The sequence below is a fragment of the Helobdella robusta genome (assembly GCF_000326865.2).
Source record: "Helobdella robusta unplaced genomic scaffold HELROscaffold_72, whole genome shotgun sequence".
NCBI classification, from domain to species: domain Eukaryota; kingdom Metazoa; phylum Annelida; class Clitellata; order Rhynchobdellida; family Glossiphoniidae; genus Helobdella; species Helobdella robusta.
The window spans coordinates 31,128-55,083 of NW_008705409.1; the positions used below are offsets into that span (position 1 = coordinate 31,128).

The window sequence follows — 23,956 nt, forward strand, 5'->3', positions numbered from 1 at the left end:
CCTACTTGACCCGTGCGGAAGTTACACGGTGGGTGGTTGGGTGTAACAAGTTGCGGATTTTGTTGTTGTTAACGTGATATCATTGTTGTTGATGCTATTGTTGTTGATGTTATTATTGTTGATGTTATTGCTATCAATGGGTTAACATTATTGTTGTTGTATATGTGTTGATGTTGTTGATGTTATTAATGTTGATGTTGTTGTTAATGATGTTTTCAAGTTATGTGGATGAAGTGCAGGCAATAGGCATTATCAATACATTGAAAATCGTGTTTTACCATACAAATTATCATCGTCATCATCAGCGTCATCATCTTCTTTATCCTCATCATCTCCTTCATCATTATCATCATTATCACCATCATCACCATTTAGTGGCCACCAAAATCGACGGGCATTTTGAAATTGAATAACAAATGTGACATGACTCAAAACGTTACTCCTGGGCCCAAGTACTTGCTCCCTGGTTGGTTGGTTAATTGATTGATTGATTGATTGATTGATTACTTTTATTATTACAATGAAAGGCTTGTTGGGATGTGCGGACAAACACGATCCAAGAAGCACTTACGTGAAAGCTCCATGCTACACAATCAAGGTTGTTGTTGTTGTTGATAATGATGTTTTTGTTGTTGTTGTTCTGGTTGTTGTTGTTGATGATGTTGCTTGACGGTGTAGTTGTCGCGTGTTTTTTTTGTTAATTGTGTAATTGTATGTTGCAGTAGTTGTTGATGTTGTCGCCGACAATGTTGTTGTTGTTGATACATTTAGTTTGTTGTTGTTGTTGTTTGATGTTTTTTGCATTCAGTTGGCGCCATTAACATTCAATGTTCATGTTTTTGATGTTCCGAATATTTTTCGTACTCCTATATTATTTTTATTTATTTATTTATTTTTTAGTTTATTTATTTGTTTTCTTTAATTAATTATTTATTTTATTTTTTTTATTTGAATATGTTGAAAAATTATTTTAAACTGTCCGTCACCAACCAAGTGTCTTACTTAAATATCTCTTTTCCCGCCAAATTATTTTCAAATTTGCTCGAAATTTAAAAGTAAATTCAATTAATATTTTGGTCTTACGCTAATTAAATTATTTAGATATTTTTTTCTCCATAGAACTTGTGTTTAAGGTTTTTATTCAACGCATGGAGTGCTGCATAGCAATTAGAAGTCTTCGACGAGCAGTTGTTTCATTTAAAAATCAATTAAACAGTTCTAACATTTATCAATCAAGTAATTTATTAATCATGCAACTCTTCAACCATGCAACTCTTCAACCATGCAACTCTTCTACCATGCAACTCTTCAACCATGCAACTCTTCTACCATGCAACTCTTCAACCATGCAACTCTTCAACCATGCAACTCAGCATTCATGAAAGAAACGAATCAGCAGTTCTCTTCGATCCTATCAATCACAAATGAGTCATCCATCACAACTTTCTCTGTAGAAAGATGTGATGGATTTCCCTGTATGTTTGTATGTTGGTTTTTGTATGTACATTAGCTCGAGTGTTTCTTATGTACGATGAGATGACAAATGTTGGGTAATGTGATTTATCGTTCGAATCTGTTTGGATAATTGGGGTCGTTTGTATGAGCAGAGTTTTGTTTTCATTAGTTTCATGCCGTGCTGCTTGTATTTTGTTCCACGCGTGTATGTATGGTATGATCACACTTGTATGTTTACACCTGTTTGTATGTTTTTATGTTGTTTATGTTTATACGCACGAACCAAACAACAAACACATGAACAATACAACAAACACGAGAACTAAACAACAAACATTTGAACAAAACATCAAACGCATGAACAAAACAACAAACACCAACAATCACACCAACAAAACAACAATCACACCAACAAAACAACAATCACACCAACAAAACCACAAACACACGCGCGCACACACAATAGCAAATGCAAACCAGCCAAGCAATAATGATCCTCATTCAATGCTGCCCGCCCAAATTACTTTATTGTTGATGGCTGTGCGGCTCTGATGACTAACATTGTGCAGCTTCCATACAAGCGTGCAGGGTTAATCTTTCATCATCTCTACAATCTCTACTCTCTTGTCTTCCTCCAGTCTGCTATTGTCCTGCTGTTGAAGTTAATACTGCCAATCTATTGTTGCTGCTGGTCGTATTATTGCCGCTACTTATTATTGTTAGTGCCAGCCATTGTTGGTGTCGTTTCTGCGTTTTACTGCGTGTTATTGCTTTCACTATTGTTTCTGCTGCCGTTGCTGTTAGCTGCTAGCTGCTAGCTTGTTCAAGTCAAACACGTCGCAATAGTCTGGTGGAAAACAAAGGTGATATATAGAATAAACTTAAAAGCAACTCGCTTACACCTTCATTCCAACTTTCGTGCTCTTAGCTGACTTTCAATCTCCACTTTCAAGGAGTAACAAAATAATGTGGGAGTATCGTGAAGAGGTAGAAAGCCATTTTTTATGAACAATTTTATTAAAATATATTTATTCGAATAAAATCTTTTTTTTTAATTGTCAGGGCCGCCATCCCTTCAAACCGCAAGACTGTGGACCGGGACCCATCTACCTGCCTCTCCATAAGCCTGACGGTCGGTTCCCCTCACTTGATTTCTTCTTCTTCTTCTTCTTGATGTTGTTGTTATATTGGGATCATTTTTTAACTGTTTTATTTTTTCCTGATAACATTCAGCAATAAAACATGATAGTACTAACAGTAGTGATAATAATAATAATGATGATGATGATAATAATAATAATGATAATATTCTTATTTTTAATAACAAAATCGACCCAGTACAAAAAAAACCATCAACCGCCACGCTAAGCAATCACTCGAACGCATACAAACAGAAGACAGAAAATAAGAACGCGCGCATTAGCAACGCAATCAAACTGACACACAAACTTTGACACGCAGCATATTGGCGCACTCGAGCAACCAATTTAAACGACAACAACAAACAGGTCCCAAGTACTCCATCACCGGTCGAGTAGTGTACCGAGAAAATCACGAAGGCCCTGGACCGATTTACGCGATCCAACCGCCACAATACTGTGGTACCGGCATTTCGTTCGGACTGAAACTCAAGGACAGGCCTCTTACTGATAGTCCAGGTTTGCAAATTTTGCACGGTGGTTCGTTCGTTCGTTTCGTTTGTATGTTGTTTGTTTACTTGTGTTATCAATCAATCTGAAGCATTCTAAACATTGACCAATCAATAAATCCAGAATTTGGAAGGGAGTGACTTTAAAAATTCTAAAGTGGTGACTTTTTGGTGAATCCAGTTTCGATGGAGAGAATAATTTTTAAAATGATAAGTTATGATTATGGCTTTTTTTTACACAAAATCTTCAATAATTTTTTATTTTTCTGGTTTGGTGGGGCGCATCCCCGCATCCCCCACCGATTTGCCACTGTACTTCGCTGTAGAGTGACTAATGAATAATCAAACCATGATAAAAAAAATTAATATTAATAAGAAATATCTCACTTTTTATCATTTATTTTTGAAATATTCTTCCATTTAAATATTTCTGCATCTCTTTTTTCATCGTTCAGTAACTTCGTTGAATGTTCTGCTGTAGTTGTTTGAAGTCAGTCGCAGATTTCAAGCAGCAACAACAAAAGGGTCTCAATTCGTTCACAAAAATACGTTTTTGAATTTAAATGACAAATAGCTTGCAATGAATCAAAGTAATGTGACAAACATCTTGAGAGAACTTGTGCAACTTCTGGTGAATTCATCATGGATTTGAGGGAAGTTGTGTAGCGGAAGATGAATAAATTTTGAACTATAGTGCATGGCAGGAGTTGCTCAAAAATTTCAAAAACTATTTTGCATTCAACGAATATAAAACGAATGTTGTAAAATGTACTGTATGTAGATTAAGCGCGTCGATTGGCGTAAATATATTTAATGAAACTTCTGTTCGTAATGTACCGCTGGTATGCTACAACAATAACCACTATTAAAACTGTTTTATGTTTGTGTGTGAGTGCGTGAATTTTGTATATGTGGATGTTCGTTTGAATGTTTGTCCATGTTGATTCGTGTCGTACCACAAAAAGTACAGCTCAAATAGAGGGCAACCTAATGAATCATACATTACAACAATTCTGTTTAGTTGGCGAGTTAGAGTTAGAATAATTTTAGGCTCATCGGGTTTTCCGTTGTCGTTTTTGAACACAGAAACTGTCCAAAGCTTAAACTGTCCAGAGCTTAAAGACTAGCATAAGTTCCGTATATTAAATATGTGCATAGTTAATTATGTATAACAAATTTGTAAAAAAATCTAATAATTAATGATGTTTTTATTTATTCAATGAAGGTCCTGCAGCTTACGGCCTGGCTCCGATGATTGGATGCAACAAAGTGATCACCAAAACCGCAGCTCCATGTTACTCCATTCCTGGAAAGTGTCATTCATCCAATAAAGCCATTGTTAGTGTTTGACTGTCTGTCTTTCTGTCTGTGTGTGTTCGTTTGTCTATCCGTCTATATAATAATCCAATTCTAATACTTTATATTCAAACATTTTTTTTTAAATATTTCAATATCTATTTATATCACTATATTTCCTAATAATAAATTTTCTAAAATTCAGAAGAATGTGACGAAAATTATAAAGGCCATTTCATGTGTTTTATATCACATCATCCACGTTCGCAACACACATGATTAGTAGTCCTAATAAACATTCCTGAAACAATCGAAACTCAGGGACCTGGACCTGGCACGTATGGGATCGTGAACGACTGCACCTACAAGCACTGCCCTCCTAAGTACAGCATGGCCGCCCGTGTTTATCCCCCTGATGTCGGCTGCATCACCCCGGGACCCGGAGCCTACTGTCCCGAGAGGACTCGCTACTTCCAAGAAGCTCCCCGCTATTCTTTCGGAGTGAAGTGGTGTGAGAAGGCAAACAGACGTAATCCGATGCACAAAAGGGAGGAAGAAGAATATTGTCCTCTGAGATGCTAGATGAATAGACGTTCATTTACGCTGATTTGTTCTTTGCAGAGCGTTACATACACACCACACTAATATGTCTTGGAACTCTTGAAAAATTACTTATATGCACGCTATTCTTTATAACATTTTTTTAATAATTTTAATGTGTACGATTATCACCTATCTTTCCTCTCTCTTTAGATTTTTAATCATTTTATGAGAGAATTTTTGCAGTTTTCCTTAGATTAAAACTTATTAACCGTATGTTTGGAAGGTTTTAATAAACTTTTACAATTCGAAAATAAATTCGTTCAAATTTATTGGCGATATAGCAACTGATTTGACAAATTTTCTAATTACATTCTCACTTCTCGCTAAAGTAAGTCCATCATGGATAAATCCATCATCTTTTATATCTTCCATAGGTTAGCATGAGCACCAGAATAATATAAAGAATTAATTTTCTTCATCTGCTCCAGTGCTTTTTCCACACTTCTAGCTCACCCCCATCTTCTGCGGTTTCACTACCATATACTTGGAATAACTTAGAATAACTTAGAATAGAAATATAATTACTGTAATATTATAAAATATTCTAAAATTTTTAGAAAGATAATGTAATAATTTTTATATCTTTGATCTTAATTGTCAGCTCTGGTCAGCTCTAAATAGGACAGCCATCAATACCACCAATTCTTTTTCATCACTTTATTAACGTCGATCTACTTTTCAATTTAAATCAAAAGTTGATTCGATAATTTTGTAAACTTGATTGATTTTTTTATTTGGTTTTTGATAAGTTTTGTTTAAAAACGAATTTAAAATGAATTTAAAACAGTTAAATAGTGGTCAGATCGTCTTTTTTTTGTTATCATTTTTTCACTGTTCATCAATTGTTACGTCAGTTAACGTATCGACACACTCGCTGACGTACACTAGTGGAAACTTCCAAGATGAAATTACAAGGAAGCCCCACTTCATCATGTTTTTCACTACCTGGTTCGTTCGTTCATTCGTTCGTTCATTCATTCGTTCGTTTGTTACAATGTCAATTGATTCAATAATCATCATGCTGTTAGTTAATGATGTTAATTTGCTTTAGTTTAGTTAGACTTAAGATAAGACTACTAAACACTAAACTAAACTACTGACTAGTGTTATTCTCTTAGTGGCTGGTTTGCATAGTTAGTACTACTACAGCACTTATTTCAGATTTCACCCTTCATTTTCATAACTTACTTTTACTCTTCCTCTTTTTTATTTTATTTTATTCTTTTTTTTATCATTTATTTCTTTATATTTAGCTTTTAGTTTAGTTATTAATTATTTAATTAATTTAATTATTTTTATTAATTAATTAATTTTTTTTATTTATTTGTTTTTCCACTTAGTAACAGTTTAACTTAAATAATTCATTGTTTTATTTTTCAATCAACTTTTAATCAATGTCGATCTATGTGTTTTTAATTTCTTTTTGCATATTGTAACAAATTTTCTATACCAAAGTTTGATTTCTTACAGATTTAAAAAAAAGAATTATAAAAATCAGACCATGAATTAAGAACATCTTGTAAAAATCATTAAACAAAATAAAAGTCATCATTTTAATTTAATAAACATTCAACATTTTTGATTAATTTATATTAAGAGATTCACTTTTTTTTATAAAAATAAAATTCAACTTAATTACTGTGGTAGGTGTGGTCACTGCCAAGGTGTCAAGACAACATTTGAGAAGCTGGCCGAACTGTACAACCACGATCAGAAGATGGAAAATGTTCACATTGCTAGGGTTTCGAGTTTTTAATCAATTTCGTAGTTTTTAATATTCATGTCATTTAATGAATAATTAAAAACATTAAATTAAAATTTTATTTTATGAATAATTAAAAACATTAAATTATTATTTAGAGAATAGTTAAAAATATTACATTATTATTTAATGAATAATTAAAAATATTAAATTAAATTTTTTGTGGCTGGTTTATGTACTACATAATTGAGCATGCAAATTTTTTGATTTTGTAAAATGATTTGAAGTCATGTTCATACATTGGATGACAACATATGTTTTTCATAAATTTTGAAGTTAAATAATTTAAAATATGCATTCTAAAAATAGAAAAAAATGTTATAATTAGAAATAATATTAATATATATTGATTCAATAATAATAATAATAGTTTGTATCATAGAAGTTTTTTAAACATCTCAAATCTCAGGTCGACTGTGACCAACAGCCGAACTTGTGTGCCCAGCAAAACATACTGAGATACCCGACGTTAGCAAATCATCATTGTCATCATACTATCCTTGAAAGTGTCATCATCATCACATCTCTCACTTTCATCATTGCAATCATCATGTTATATCCTTATCATCATTATTATCATCATCTCACGTTATTGCCTTCATCATTATTATTGTCATCATCATAATCAGTGGCGTGTGTGTGTGTATAAGTTGATGTGAATTTGTATCATGTAGTAAGCACAGTACACTGTGTAATACACATTGCTGTATGTAATACATAGACATACACACACAAAACAAAGTGATGCAAATGCTTACAGATTCTACTTCTATTGGCCAAACAACATCAACAACGACCTGCCCCGTCATAAGTTCAAAGGCAAGCGAACTTACGTGAAGTTCTCCCTCTTCATCGAAGACATGTTGAGACTTAGTGGACCCCCAGATGTTTCCAAACCAGCTTCACTCTCTCCATCTAGTTCAACTCCTCGACCGCATGTTGGTGTCATTCAGTTTGATTCTGTTTCTTCATTTCTAATGCTCCCATCACCATTCTGTTGCTATTAAATTTCAAGTTTTTTCCTCTAAGAAATTTTCTCAATAATTTCTCCAAAATTTAAAAAATTTTATACTCTGCTTTTGAAAATATTTTATTAATCGCAAAAAATGAGTTTATTAATTTTTTGGCATTATTTTAAGTGGAAACTCTCCTAATCATCATCATCTTCATCACTAGTTACACACACGCACACACACACACACAATCACAAAATCTGTACAACAATGAAATCAAACTGAATAAAAAAAACTTAACAGGAGAAAGCGTACGAGCTCACCCCACAGCTGTTCGACAAGTCCATCAACGATCCCAACCTCATCAACTTCATCAAATTCTACGTTCCCTGGTGCAGTCACTGCCTGGCCATGTCTGCCGCCTGGAATCATATGAGGGAACATTTCCAGGAGCATGAGGAAATTTACATTTCGAAGGTGAGTCGATTGTAGATGCGGCTTTGGATGATGAGAGTGGGATTATAAGGTGAGTGGGTTTCGTGGATGGGATCTGCAGTTGGGATTGGAAATTGAGATTGTAAATGGGGGATTTGGGGTTTTTGGGGTTTGTGGATAGGATTTGTAGATGGGATTTGTAAATAGGATTTGGGATTGCGATTAGTGGTAAATAGGGGATTTAGAGTTGGTTGGCGTTTGTGGATAGGATTCGTAGATAGGATTTGTGGACAGGATTTGGGATTGTGATTCGTGGTTGAGGATTGTGGGTGAGGAGGATTTGTGTTTGGGAACTGTAAATGGAATATTTATAGATGGGATTTTTGGATAGGATAGTTTGAAGAGAGATGTTATGGTAATGGAATAAAAGGAGTCTGTGTTTTGTTTGCTGTTTCCAAAAACTGCCATATGAATGGTTGGTTGGATGGACGAATGGGTGGATGAAACAACTAATAAATGAATGATAATTATCCTTCAGTTAATATGATAATTGGATAACTGTTTAATTAAAATTTAATGAATGAATTAAAAATAAATATCATTACAATTCATTGAGGTGGTAGTTTGAATGGTTGGATGCATGAATAAACGAATTAGTGGGTTGGTGAGTTGATCATTATTAACAGATAAAGGAATATCATTCAATAAGTTTATAAATCAATTATATAGTTATATTAATCGGATAAATGATTGAATGAAAAACGAATGAATGAACAAATGAATGTATGAATGAATGGATGAACGAAAAAATAAATGGATGAATGAATACAGATCGATTGCACGAACTATGGAGCGACTTGCAACAGGTTCTCCGTGCAATCCTTTCCATCTCTCCTTGTTATCCAACAGGGAAATATTGTTAGTATATCTGAGTTCTGTTGTCTGTGTTGTTGTCTGTGTTGTTGTCTGTGTTGTTGTCTGTGTTGTTGTCTGTGTCGTTGTTTGTGTTGTTGTCTGTGTTGTTGTCTGTGTTGATGTCTGTGTTGTTGTCTGTGTTGATGTCTGTGTTGTTGTCTGTGTTGTTGCCTGTGTTGATGTCTGTGTTGTTATCTGTGTTGATGTCTGTGTTGTTGTCTGTGTTGATGTCTGTGTTGTTATCTGTGTTGATGTCTGTGTTGTTGTCTGTGTTGATGTCTGTGTTGTTGTTTGTGTTGATGTCTGTGTTGTTGTCTGTGTTGTTGTCTGTGTTGATGTCTGTGTTGTTGTATGTCTCGATGTCGTTTTGTCATTCGTTGTTCTTCTTTTGTATTTTATTATAATTTTTGTTGAAGTTAAATATTTCACCCCCTCCCTCCTCCTATTATATTTCTAATTAGTTACGTTAGCAACTTCAAAATAATAAAGTAACGATGATTTTGGTAATCAATCAGTTGAATACGTTTGTTTCATTTACTGAATGTAATGGCACCTACCTATCCGAAACAGATCGGTCAGTACCATGGGTTGAGAGATTTTGACAGGCTGAAGGACTTCATAGCAAACATCGCCGCGTCACTACCAGCACAACAACAACAGCAGCAACAACAACAGCAACCACAACAACACGTTGATCTACAACCTGAAGCGCACCGGCAATCCTTACCGGACAACTTTGAACTGGGTGTCGACAGAATCGTCGACACCATATCAGGCAGTGGGAAGATTAAGGTGATGGTGGTGAAGAAGTTCATGAGGCAGGAACAAGATGGCGTCCAACAACAACAGCAACAATTGCAGGATGGATCTTTGAGATTCATCATCAATCAACAAATTTCTGACAATAGTAAAGACAACGACAACAACAACAACAACAACAACGATGGTGAGAGTGTTGATGATGGTAACAAGAGTTTGAAAAATGACAAAAGGTATGACGATGACAACGATGATGCTCCATCTGGCGACAGCACGGACAATCTCAACAATGACGTCAGCGCTGGTGACGTCATTAATGACGCTAACATCAACAACTTCCAGCTGACAGCTGCAACGTTTGACGAGCACGTCTCATCCGGCAAGTTCACTTTCGTCATGTTCTACCGGCCCCACAGATACGTGGCAGATGATGACGTCATGAATGATGTCATCACTAATGAATGGAAGAAAGTTAGGGATGCCTTTAGTCAGACTGAACATGTTCATGTCTATCAGGTTTGTCATACATACATACACACACACACATACATTCATACATTCATACATACATACATACATACATACATACATACATACATACATACATACATACATACATACATACATACATACATACATACATACATACAGATATACATAAACATCCAGATATACATACATAAATGTCAGCTCAACTAGATCTCAGAAAGTCATGCGTTGATGAACGAACGATTGATTGAACAAACGAATAAATAAATGAATAACAAATGCCTAAATGAAAAAACAAATGAGTGAATGAAAAAATGAATGAATGAGTGATTGAATGAATGAATGAACGAACGAACGTCACGTGACAGGTGGATTGTGTTGCGGAGGAAGTTTTGTGCCAGAGAGAGATGATCATCAACGTGCCTTCAGTTATCGTGAGCCACATGGGGCAGAGGGTGAGTTGCTCCGCTGGTGGTGGTGGTGGTAATGATGATATTAAAGGTGGTGATGATGATGATGATATTAACGGTGGTGGTGATGATGATGATATTAAAGGTGGTGGTGATGATGATGATGATATTAAAGGTGGTGGTGATAGTGATGATATTTAAGGTGGTGGTGATGATGATTCCACCCCTGACATATCAGGTCGCTTTGTACGAAGATGACGTCAACCATGATTCTTTCATCAGACTCATCCACTCAGTTCTTCGGGATTACAATTTATCACCCGACCGAACTGTTGATGACGTCACTGTTTCGTCATCATCGCCATCACCGTCAACATCTTCTTCATTGTCTTCATCGTCTGGTTATGACGGGACATCATCATCAACAACAACAAAACCGATTGCCATCATATCGACTGATGATGATGATGATGATGATAAGAGGGGTTATGTAGACGGAAGAGTGGGTAATCCTGATGATGATGATGATGCTCGTTTTGATAATGATCGCATTGCAGGTGATGATGGTGGTGTTGGTCGCAATGATGATAATGGCGATGTTCTGGTGAGACAGAGTGGTGGTGGTGAGGGTGGAGAGTCTGTTGGTGGTAATGGTAATGGTGGTGGTGGTGGTGGTGAAAGCTTGGAGAAAGAAAGAGATGAATTATAATTAGGATGAGGGTTTTGCTGATGTGACTTGATGATTAGGAATGTGCATGCTTCCTTTCTTTTATTCTTTCTTCTTCACTCATTCACGGCAATATTTTTTTCTACTCTCTCTCTCTCTCTCTCTCTCTCTCTCTCTCTCTCTCTCTCTCTCTCTTTATTTCATTTTTCTTTTGTATTGCAAGTCAGGGTTCATTGAATGGATGGGTGATGACACGACGTTGGCATGTTGTGACATCATCATCATTTGCATCATCATCATCATCATTTGCAACATCATCATCATCATTTGCAACATCATCATCATATTCTTCTTCATCACCATCTCCATCATTATCATGAAGACATTATCGTCATCATCGTGATTAACAGCAGTACGATACGCAATCACATTCGTCACCATTTGTACAACCTGCATTTAACGAAGAAACATCCCCCTTCATTCGTTTTCTCATTATCATAATTTATTCACCGTTCAATCAAGTTCATGTTAATTGAATTCGAAGTTTGTTGGAGACGAGAGTTGCTGCTGATTCGTTTCTGATAAGGAATTTATTGTTACAAATATGTAATTAATGAATAACTATTAATTTAGGTTCATTATTATTTTCTGCTCGTTTCGATTGCCCATTCACATGTACAAACATTACTTTCTCTTTTACCTTTATTTTCTTTGTACTGCTGCTTACATTAGTGACAATGTTAATGAAAAAATGACGAGTCACTCTCTTTCTCTCTGTTTCTCTTTCTCTCTGTTTCTCTTTCTCTCTGTTTCTCTTTCTCTCTGTTTCTCTCTCTCTTTCTTACCCTTTTTCATTCTATTTCTCTCTCCCTTCATTTTTTACTTTTCTTTCTTACCTTTTCCTTTTCTAATTTATTTTGTGAGCACTTCGTTGGGTGATTTGGATATTCAGTTATATTATTTTATTATCTTATATTATTATTATTGTTGTTGTTATTGTTGTTGTTGTTATTGTTGTTATTATTATTAATGTTAAAATTGGTTTTCATGTTTCATAATTTTTTCACTCAACCTCGCAAATATTTAAGGTGAAGTGACCATGCAGTGCCTTCAAATTAAATACCTGTAAATATGTCTGTCTATGTATATGTATACGTATTTATCTGTGTGTCTGTGTGTGTGCTTGTGTGGGTGTGTTTGTGTGCAGTATGTGTGTTTGTGTGTAGATATCGAGATATTGACTTATACTATACATCCATCATAGATTTTTTTTTTCATTATCACATTCCCTCATTGTTTAAACGTAAGATCGTTGATTTCTTAACATTATCGTAAAAATGAAAATGAGGTAATTGATTAATTATTCAATTAATTATTCAATTAAAATGTCTATTGGTAGCTCAGAGAGCTCCAAGCCGGTCTCATTGATTTTGCACTAATCCACTGATAAAACGTCTTGATTTCAAACTAACATTATCTTTCACTCATTTCATATTTCACATCTTTCATGTCTGACTAACTACATTTTGGACAAAATAATTGCATTTGAATATTTTAATAAAAGTTAACTTAACCCAGACCAGATACCATTTTTTTACTAGGGGTATGGCTTGAGTTTTAAATGTAAATGATCATAACGTGCGTTGAAAGGCGCTTTTTGAAAGTTCCACCAGATATTTCGTATTGATCCCGACCAGCGCACCCAGAATCGAGATTTTATGTACTTATTTTTGTCTTTCAATCATACACCTCGGTTATATTGAATGGTCTCAATCCGGTCATGGAATTAGGTTCAAACGTTCAGTTGGACTCGCGCCCATCATTATAATTGCTTTTAATTGTAACCACTACAAATGTTGTTGAAATTTTTTTGACTGCTTTTGACTACGTGATCAGATTAGTAATGGTCTAATTTTATTATTTTGTTTCAATATTGTTACTAGAGGTGCACCGAAATGCTAATTTGGCCGAATAGTGGATCCACCATACAGCCGAAGGCCAAATACTGAAAAAACCCCACAATTTTGATTGAAAAACCAAATTAATTTTTTAGAATGAAAAACAAGCTCATGAAAAACTGCACCGAAATTTTTTAAGCTGAATTCAACCACCATCCACCGGCCATAAGAAATCGGCAAGATGATGCGGTTTCCCAGGTTTTAAATTCGTGTTCAATTATGTCTACTATTGGTGAATCCATCCTCATTGCGTCACCAGCATCACCGACGCTACAAGTTGTAGGATGTAACGAGTCGACAGTGGGTCTAAATAGAAGAAGGAATACTCAGCAGAGTACCACTTGTTGTCAGTGGCTTGCATTTCAAATCTTATTTTATTTTTATTTTTTGTTATTCTATAAATAGTGGTTAACCCTAACCAAAAATTCACTTGATCACCAAACCCGGCTTCGTATGTTGAAAAGCTGTAATTGAATGAAATCGCTGTATTAACGCGTTGTTGGATAGCAATCCAGTTGTTGATGGACAGAAGATTTGAACTTATGTTGTACGTTTGGTTTACAAACTTTTCCGTAATCTAGCAATGTTGTGAGTTGTTAGTTTAGCTTATTTAGGTTCATAAAATAATTTGTTTATTGTAAAGCTATAATTATAATAACTGTAGAATTGGGTTTGCCTGGGCAAGGGCTTCTATAGACTCTAAAATCGAAAGTTCATTAGTTTTATGTTTGAATTAAAACGTAACGCTCAAAAAAATGATTAAAATGGAAGTTGATCAAAAGTTAAACTTTTGGCACTTAGCAAACTGGTGATGTCTAAAAACTCGAGACAATTTTGACAATATGAAATGTGAAATCGATAAAACGAGGAACAATTTTTAAGAAAAACAATATTTTTTAGAAATCTTCCATTATGTAAAAAAAGCGCATTCTAAATAATAAATGACGCCAGAAGTATAAAATCAAAAAGCCTAAAAATCTAAATCACAAACAAACTTCAATTGGAGTTTCAATTTAGAAGAATGAATAGGTGAAAGAGTTATTTAATGAAAAAATTCATCAACCAATCAATCAATCGACCAGCCAACGAGCCAATCAGTGATTCAACCAACGAGCCTTCAATCAGCTAACCAACCAATCAACCAGCCAGTCAACCGATCAATCAAATGAGGAATGATTTTATTGGTTATCAGCAAATGTAGACCATGACGTCAATGGTGACGTCTGTAAAGTCGTCGGTAGTGGTAACGAAGTCAGTAATGATGATAACGATATCAAGGATGTTTGTTGGAGTGATGAAGATGACGATGGTGTTAACGATGCTGGTGATAATGACGGCACTAGGAATGGATCTCCAGCGACAGATCTTGTTTTCCAGTCTTCAAAAAAGTTGAAATTAATTTTCATTAATATCATTTATATTAATTTACTATCGTAAGTTAACAACACCAAAATAAAAAAGTTCTTAACATTATTATTGAGACTATTATTATTAATTAGTATTATTGTTATTAAAAAGACCTTGATGTATGTTGTCCAACCAGTGGGCAGCTCTGACGGAGATGTTGAGGGCAGGTTGCATCTGCTGGAGGCCCGGTTCGTTCATTAGAGACAGACCGCAGATGGCAAAGTAGGCGTGTAGGGCATCTGTCGTTGTCGTAGTTGATGGTAGTAATAAGTAAACATACAAAGAAACACACCATCAAACAAAGAGACAAACCAAAAAGAAATCAATAAGACAAACAAGAAAACAAACAAACTAATTAACAAACATACGAATTAACGAACAAACTAACAAACGAATGAACGAACAAATGAATGAATGAACGAACAAACAGACAAACGACCACACATACTCTCCCGCCATCCAACAAACCGGGACTATGATTGGGCCACTTTGAGAATCCGCCAATGATGAGGTCCTGTGTTTCCATCAGGTATGTTCGGTTGGCTTCCTTGTCAATCATGCTGTATGAGTCAAGTAACTGTGGTGGAGGTGAGGTGGTAGCAATGTTGGTCATGTGATAATAAATATATCGTCATCGCATCGTCCCCGCCATAACTTGTGATGCAACATCGTTCTTATAAACATAGAAATTTGGGAATATCGATATTCCCGAGAGTAATAGATATCGACGTTCCATAATGTCGGTAATTAAAACGATATGTCGATATAAACCGATATATATATATATAACTGAGTCAAAGTTCAATTTCAACAACAACAACATTGTTGATATATATATATATATATATATATATATATATATATATATATACTGATGTTTTTCCTGTTTTAATTTTCGCATTCGTCACATAAATTGTTTCACTATTAAAACAGGCATGCAAACAGCTTTATGACAATATTTATAAAAAATAGAAACGTTGTTAGAAGCTAAAAATACTCTAGTGGATCAAATCAAATCCAAACTAATAGAAACAAAATGCAGCTCTCGCCTTGAAAGGAAGGAAACAGGCGCTACAGACAGCAATGCCGCTGCGACTCAACCCCTTCAGCACGACGCACGTAGAGGCGTGGTCCATATATTTTGAGAGCGTTGTACGATATCGGGAATTCAGCGACTGAAATGTTTTCTACCAACTCAAGTTGGAAAGTTTTTCGTTGGAGACGATCGAAGAAATAGAGGATGAGATCGTCTCCACAACTACGTACAATGCGTACAAGGAGGATTTAAAAAAGTGGGTGGAACATTCAACATAGAAAACTAGTGCAGAATCGTTGAACGACTCACTGCAACAATTAGCAGCTGTTCTCAAAAATATTTGCTGGTACCGCAAGAGGTTTGCTGAAAAGTCTAAAAAATGCGTGCAACCGTGCAATTGTTCTTCAAGATTACGGCAACAAGCCACAAAAATTCCAATCGGCGACCCCATCTACGTTTTCTACTAACTCTTGTTAGAAAGTCTTTCGTTGGAGACGATCGAAGAAATGGAGGAAGAGATCGTCTTCACGACTACGTACAATGCACTGAAGGAGGATTTAATCAATAAATATTTTCCTTCGTTAAAAAGTAGGCTGAACATTCAACAAAGTCAACTATTGCAGGACTCCCGGCAACGATTAGCAGCTGTTGCCAACCAGCTGCATGATTGCAATGATAAAAAGTCTCACACGCCGTACCAAAACTTTCCGAACAAGTTTTTGGAAGTTGTGAACGAAACGTGTCACACAATAAAATTGTTTGACATTTCAAAAACATGTGCTGGTACAACAAAAAGTTTGCCGATAAATCTAAAAAATGTGTGCAACCCTGCTGTTAGTCGTCTAAAACTACGACAACAACCAACCGCAAAAAATCCAATCGCCGACTCAATCATGCTGCAGCAAGCAACAAAGTAGAGAGATCGAAGACCAGCTAACAAGTCTCGACATGCAATAACAACAAACACGCTTGTTCTTTGATAGTCAATATTATTTTAATAATGTTCATTTTATCTATCTCCATAGTGAACATTATTTGAATGTTTCAATTTTAAACCTCTTTTGACGTGTTTTCTTATTCGTTAAAGTTGTTCTCATAGCACATATAATTTTTTTATTTACTTTTATTGTTTACCTCTTTTACCTGCAAATTTGATAATTTTTATATTGATATTTTTCGTTTTTTATTTGATATTCTTCATTTTTATTTAATTACTTAAAACTACTGGGTACGAACTACGGGGGGATTACTACAACTACAAATAGTCTGCTAATTCCTGATGAGAGATTTTAATAATCTCGAAACACTGGTGTAGATAAAGCAGACTTGACACGATTTCATTGAATAAAAGCGGTTCTACCCTAACGTTTGTGTTTAACAGCTCAACTCAAGTTAGCATCGTACGCGTTAAGATATAACCCTCTAAAATAAAAACAAAGGGAGAATAAGAACAACAGTTCTATTCATTTCACCGTTCTTGTTGGCTGTATGTTTGATTAGTGGATAATCTTGTTTGAACACGTGTTTATTTGTTAACAATTAAAGTAGAGATAGGCGGTACTTCTGTAAAAAATATTTGGAACACGTGTTTCTTTGTTAACAATGAAATATAACAAATCAGAAAAAAATGTCGGCTCCGGCTGTTTACAAACTACATCACGTAGAGTTCTTCGACTTCTTCCCAAAACCAATCAATTGTATGGCTTTTGATAACAAGACAAAAAAATTGACCGTTTCGAGGTTTGACGCGGAGTCTTCATACATTGAAATATGCTGGTACCACAAAAAGTTTGCTGATAAATCTAAAAAATCTGTGCAACCCTGTTGTTAGTCGTCTAAAATTACGACAACAAAGTCCAATCGCCGACTCAATCATGCTTCAGCATGCAGCAAAGTAGAGAGACTTCATTTTATCCATCTTCACAATCAACATTATTTGAATGTTTCAATTTTAAAACTCTCGATATTTCTTTTGTGAGACTTTTTAATTTAATTTTGTTTAATGTATGTAGAGCTGATCATACGTTGCATCAATATATCAAGCAATCGATACACATACTCACAGGAAGAAATACACATACATGCATGCTTACTAATACTTCCAACATATACAATGGTCATTAAAGCAATAAAGTAGATACACGCGCAAAGCACAATTAATTATGAAGACGCATATAGACAAAGGTTTTTCGTAACCCGAAAATTAATCAAGGCAACTAATCCAACACATGGTTAGTTTCAATCGCGGAGATAATGACAGGACAGACGATACTTGACGCTAGAACTCGCACACAATTTAACTCAATAGTTTTCAACATAACTTTTGACGACATTGTATTATCGTTCGTAAATAAGGAATCTTACAATCCGAGTTTGTGTTCGAATTATTTTTTAACAGGAAAACGTTTTAAATTATCGCGATAATTATCGTGATAGTAAATTTGAGTTAGTCATCAATTTAAGTTATCACCAATTTTGTAGCACATAATTTAACGAATTTTGTACACTGACAACTAGCAAGCGATCAAAGATTCCCAACAGCTTCAAATGTAAATGCAATATTAACCAGTGAATACATCCTTTTTATATCTGAACCGCCATCCACGCAACAAGCGTCAACATGAACTGAGCATCTACTTAACAGCATTTACAACCAACGCCGACTGAATGTTTTAATTTAATGCTATTTTTTTCAAAAATTTTAATTTCATTCCATTATTTCAATAAAAAGAATCCATTAAAAACAAAGAATTCTATATCCTAAAGTAAAACTTGCCAACCATTGTTTGATCTGCCGCCATCGCCAGCTGAGAAATTTATAACTGTTTCAATTACTTAATTGATTTGAATATGTCTAAAGTTCAATGGCCAGTTTAAGGCTCGTTTTATTGTTCCATGAGACACCGGTTCAACGGACCAAGAATTTTTCGCTGATGTTTTTGAGAATTGGACTATCAGCATATCGTTCATAAAAATATCGATATCGAAATTCGTAAATTTCGATATATCGTTCGCATACCTAATCATACCAATCATCATCATTACCACCAGCAGCACGACATCCCACCTTAAGAGTGGCTCCGACCCAGAAGGAGTAGCAGGTGTCCACTGGCTTGTTGGGCCGCCCCTGGAAGCCTGACTCCTGCCTGAACATGCACCACTGCAACAATCTGCTCATCATCATCACCATTAACAACAACAACAAAGATCAACAGCAACAACAACAGCAACAACAACAACAGCAACAACATGATCGTAGTGATGATGTTGACAATGACGATGGTTTTGAAAGAAATGGTTATGACGACGATGATGATGATGACGATGACAATTCTCTATTTTGCAAAGCGACGTTTTTCAATCTACTTCTAAAAAAACTGCGCCTCATCGACAAAAAATGCACAAGACATCCACGCACATCAACTAATTATCATCTGCTGTCTTCAACATGGTGCTGTTAAAACATCCGCTGACAATCAACGCAGTTTCTCTGAAGTTTTTGATTAAATCACTTTGAAACTGGAATAATAACGGCATGTTCATGAGGTTGAGGCAGAAAAACACTGAATATTTACGAATGTGATTGATGACGTCATGAATATTCATGAGTGTACTTAATGACGTCATGAATATTTATGAATGTACTTGATGACGTAATGAATATTTACGAGTGCACTTGCCTTTTAATTTCTTTGGAGGACAGAGTAGTTGAGAGTCTGTTCATTAAAACAAGAGAGGCCACGGCGCAGTATGTACTGCCACCTGATGTGATTATTTAAGATGTAGTTCGATAAATTAACCGTGAGATCATTCAACTGACTAAGACGAGCAACTCGTAATCTACCTGGGTTTTTGGAAAAACTTTATTCTACAGACATTCACTCAATCAGCCAACCAAATAAAAAACCACCGATCAATTAAACAAATAAACAAACAACTGATCAATAAACTAATCAATCAACCAAACAACTAATCAATTAAAACAACAACCATGTGCTTCTAATCCTGGACTTTGTGCAAATGCTCCTTCATACGTCTGTAATAAACAACAGATGATTGATTGGATGAATATGAACAATGGTCAAATAATTGGATGAACTATGATTGAATGCTTGGATGAATGATTGGATGAAAGATAGGAAGAATGATTGGATGAAAGGTTGGATGAATGATTGGATATTGGATTGGATGAAAGATTGGATGAATGATTGGACTAATGATTGGATGAGCGATTAGATGAGGGATTGGATGAATGATTGGATAAATGATTGGATGAAAGATTAGTTAAATGCACGGTTAAATGAAAGATAAATTTGGTAAACAATCAATCAATCAACCAACCAATCATCCAACCGCCCAACCAACCAGACTCTTTCTTATAAAATCTACGGAGGCGTGGACATCCATACCGGACCAATCAGCAAGCACGTAGCAAATGATTGACGCGCAGTATATGAAGCGCATGTCTGATTCGGAGCCTTCGTGTGTTGCCAAGAAACTAAGGAGAGGGGCAATATGAGTTTCCATCTAACTATCTCCTCCTACCCATTTATCTTTAATTGCTATCATCATCACCATCCTCATCATAACTGTCAAATCAACGTTATCATAATTTGCATCGTCATCACTGTTTGCTGTTCAGATCCCGCAGACATGCACGCAAAAAGAAGGTAGGAAGTGAGGTTGGAAGCATCAAAATAGAAGTGACAGAAAGATTGAAACCTTCTAAACAGGAGTGAGGCAGGACATTATTGGCCACCAGCTGGAGACGGAAGAAAGCAGATCGGAAATGAAAAAAGAGTATAAACAAAATGTCCAATGCAAAAAATTGTAACAATTTGGTTAAATTAGCGTAACGCCAAATTGCAGGTTATGTGAAGTTGTACCAATGAGGGAGAGAAACAGGAAGAGGAAAATTGGAGAACTAGCCAAGAAATTAATGCGTGGATAAAACTACAAAATGCACTGGAGTACCAGCATTGAACTCAATATAAGTTGTAAAAAATAGAAACCGATTTCGGAAAGCTAGAAAGAAACGATTTTAGATAGAACAGATAATTCATCATCACCATCATCATCACTATCATCATCACCATCATCATCACTATCATCATCACCATCATCATCGTTGTCATCATCACCATCATCATCACCGTCATCATCAACAACCTGCCATCCTGCAACTGCAGACTTCTCAGTGCCCAAATGACGTTAGACTTGTTGACTCTCCCAAGGTCATCCCCCAGAATGAGGAGGGAGAGGAGGGCTGAGTAGGTCATGGCAATGTGGTTCATATCATTCTGAAGTTTTGAAAATTATGCTTAATTTTATATGTTTTAAAGACTAAATTCTTTAATTATGCAAATGTAAGCTTAACTCATTCAAGCAACAACATCAAAATCCACTTTGGTTCACGGATGTTTGTTAGAATTAGCCTTCATGTGCCAAACAAACACCAGCCAACATTAGTGGCCATACTAATTGCAAGTATATATATTCAATTTGTACATGAGGAAACGTAGGCTGTCAAGAAATGAATGATGATGGGTTAGGGTTAGGGTTAGGGTTACAGAATTTGGAGACAGAAGGACCAACATTACGAGAACATGTAAGATTTCCTGTGTTGGAGATTGGACTCGAGAAAGATAGAACATTCTAGGTAATGTAGATGAAGATAGCAATATAAATAATGATGATAAATATAAAAAAGATGGCGAAGAAGAGATATGATGATGATGACTATAATAATGACCATGCTACAAATACATTATGGAGTCAATTATAAAAATGTAATAAATCAAAGAACAATGAACTTAATGGGCAAACCTGGACAGAACCACTGGCAGATGAACCTCTGAATCCAACCAGGTTGGCATTTGAACCTGACACAATGATGATGAAGATGGTGTTTAGATCCATGCCATTGAGTAACATTTAGTCAACAAAATGTTTGCATGAATTGTCTGTAAACTTTTCAGGCACAACACTTAGTGCTTTTGACATAATCACGTCACACTAGTACATTAATTTAGTGACACTTGCAAATTAACAAACAAAAAATAAAAAACGGATGAATTGAATAATCCAACGAATGAACTAAACCATCAGAATTAAGTTGGATTTGATGTGAATAAATCCAATCAATCAATTCATCTTTTTGTATCTTTGTCAGAACAACATCCAACTCACCCATCACATCCAACCCTGATATGCTGAAGAAGCCCAACGTCAACCTGCATGATGACAGAAACATGTGCACAACTTATTACATCAGTGATGTAGAAAGGCTAATTACAACAATTAGATTAAGTTAACTGGACACTAGATAAAATGCTATAATGAAAAGTTTATTTACATATATACATTTATACAAATAAATACATGTATATGAAAGTAAATATATATATATATATATATATATATATATATATATATAATACTTATGTTTAGTTAAAATTACTTTATGTTACGCCCTAAGCCTCTAATCTTAATCTAACTAAAATGGTTAGTCTTTGTTTTTCTAACTTACTAAATTAGAATCTATTAGAATAATCTAACTAATGCTAATCATTAGCCATTAGGATTAGAATATTAGATACATTATAGATTATAATATGACCATACCTTCATTTAATATTTATACAACTATAATATTTATACAATTATACTTATAATTATTTATTATTATACTTATTATTATTATAATTATACTATTTATTTTATAGATACAAGTAATAAAAAAGTAAAGCAACCTGTTGGTGTCCAACGATGAACAACTGGAGGGTAGCAACATCTTCAGACAATGTGTGAAATATTTAACGTGACGATTTCGCATAAATTCAATCATAATTAAGTAATGCCACAAATTATATTTTCAGCCTATTAAATTGATGGATAAAAGCGGAAACTTTATGTAAAATAGATATTCGTTTATTTGTGATTTGTTATTTGTGCGGTTACGTTAATAATATTAAAAACTAAACACTGTGCTTAAAAGTAATAAAGATATGGAATTTTAAACTGGAAGTGCATCTCTCCACATTTCCATATGCGCTAGAAGCTAGAGAAGCAACGAAATCACACATCCACAAATAACAAACGCTGGTAGACTCCAGCCGGCGATCGTTTACACATCCTTAAAACAGTGTAATGACTCAATTGCTTCCAACTCAACGTTCTGATCAAGTGTTTCCTTTCACTCCCTATTTGTAAGGAAGGTTTAAAAAATTAGTTCAATGAATGAAGCGCTAGAAATAATATTTTTGTTTTTTATCATGCGCCGTACCTAAAGTTTCAGTTGAAGCCTGCGTGTGCGAGCACATGTTAGAGCCTGAACGGGTATGATAGTTTTAACTGGTCGTTCCCAACATATATTGTAAGCCTGAGTAAATGAGTATATATTATATAATAGTATGAAATCTAATCGTGACTGGTTCAAATTTACTGGCTCTACCGTTCATGTTTTATAAATCTTTTTGGTTCAAACTAAGTTAACGATTTGACGTTTTTTTAGTTATAGTATACTCATTCATCCTGGTATCTATCCTCCATACCCGATAAATGGATGTCGGTAATTAAATCGATATGTCGATATAAACCGATATATATATATATATATAAGTGTTTGTGTGTGTGTATATATATATATATATATATATATATATATATATATATATACATACTGATGTTTTTCCAATGTTTTAATTTTCGCATTCGTCACATAAATTGTTTCACTATTAAAACACATCTAACGGTATTACAGGCATGCAAACAGCTTTATAACAATATTCATGAAAATAAAAACGTTGTTAGAAGCTAAAAATACTCTAGTGGATCAAATCAAATGTGTGTATGTATTTATTTGACATTTCTGTTACATTTACAGTCGGAATTCTTAGTTAAGGGTGGCCTATCCACAAGTTTATCTTTTTTGGTTATCCTTTAAATAAATAAATAAATAAAAATTGCATTTCAACAACAGTTGACCTCTGCTAAGAAAAAAAAGAGCATCATGTACGAAGAACTCGTCAACTGCAGCTCTCACCTTCAAAAGAAAGAAACAGGTGCTTAAGACACACACACGCACGCACACACACACACACACACACACACACACACACACACACACACATATATATATATATATATAGGATTAAGACTGCT

The 23,956-nt window shown here is 34.8% G+C and overlaps 1 protein-coding gene across 1 annotated transcript; it reads right to left on the reverse strand.

Moving 5' to 3' along the window:
* Nucleotides 1-485: 485 nt before the first annotated feature.
* On the reverse strand, nucleotides 486-22,770 carry HELRODRAFT_186145 (hypothetical protein). Its single transcript, XM_009031301.1, has 13 exons — nucleotides 22,546-22,770; nucleotides 21,896-22,026; nucleotides 21,620-21,675; nucleotides 20,963-21,093; nucleotides 20,159-20,291; nucleotides 19,784-19,829; nucleotides 19,474-19,555; nucleotides 18,861-18,963; nucleotides 15,226-15,334; nucleotides 14,871-14,996; nucleotides 14,150-14,728; nucleotides 12,689-12,966; nucleotides 486-503 (listed from the first exon to the last, which is right to left on the reverse strand). The coding sequence occupies exons 1-11, from the start codon at nucleotides 22,638-22,640 to the stop codon at nucleotides 14,529-14,531; spliced, it is 1,212 nt and encodes a 403-aa protein (XP_009029549.1). The 5' UTR covers nucleotides 22,641-22,770; the 3' UTR covers nucleotides 486-503; nucleotides 12,689-12,966; nucleotides 14,150-14,528.
* Between the last annotated feature and the right edge of the window lie 1,186 nt (nucleotides 22,771-23,956).

Coding starts and splice junctions, on each gene's coding strand:
- HELRODRAFT_186145 (XM_009031301.1), bottom strand. CDS start 22,640: ATGATTGAATTTATGCGAAATCGTCACGTTAAATATTTCACACATTGT. Junction 19,830..20,158: donor ATTTTATAAGAAAGAGTCTG/GTTGGTTGGGCG, acceptor TGTTTATTACAG/ACGTATGAAGGAGCATTTGC. Junction 14,997..15,225: donor GTGGCCCAATCATAGTCCCG/GTTTGTTGGATG, acceptor CGACAACGACAG/ATGCCCTACACGCCTACTTT.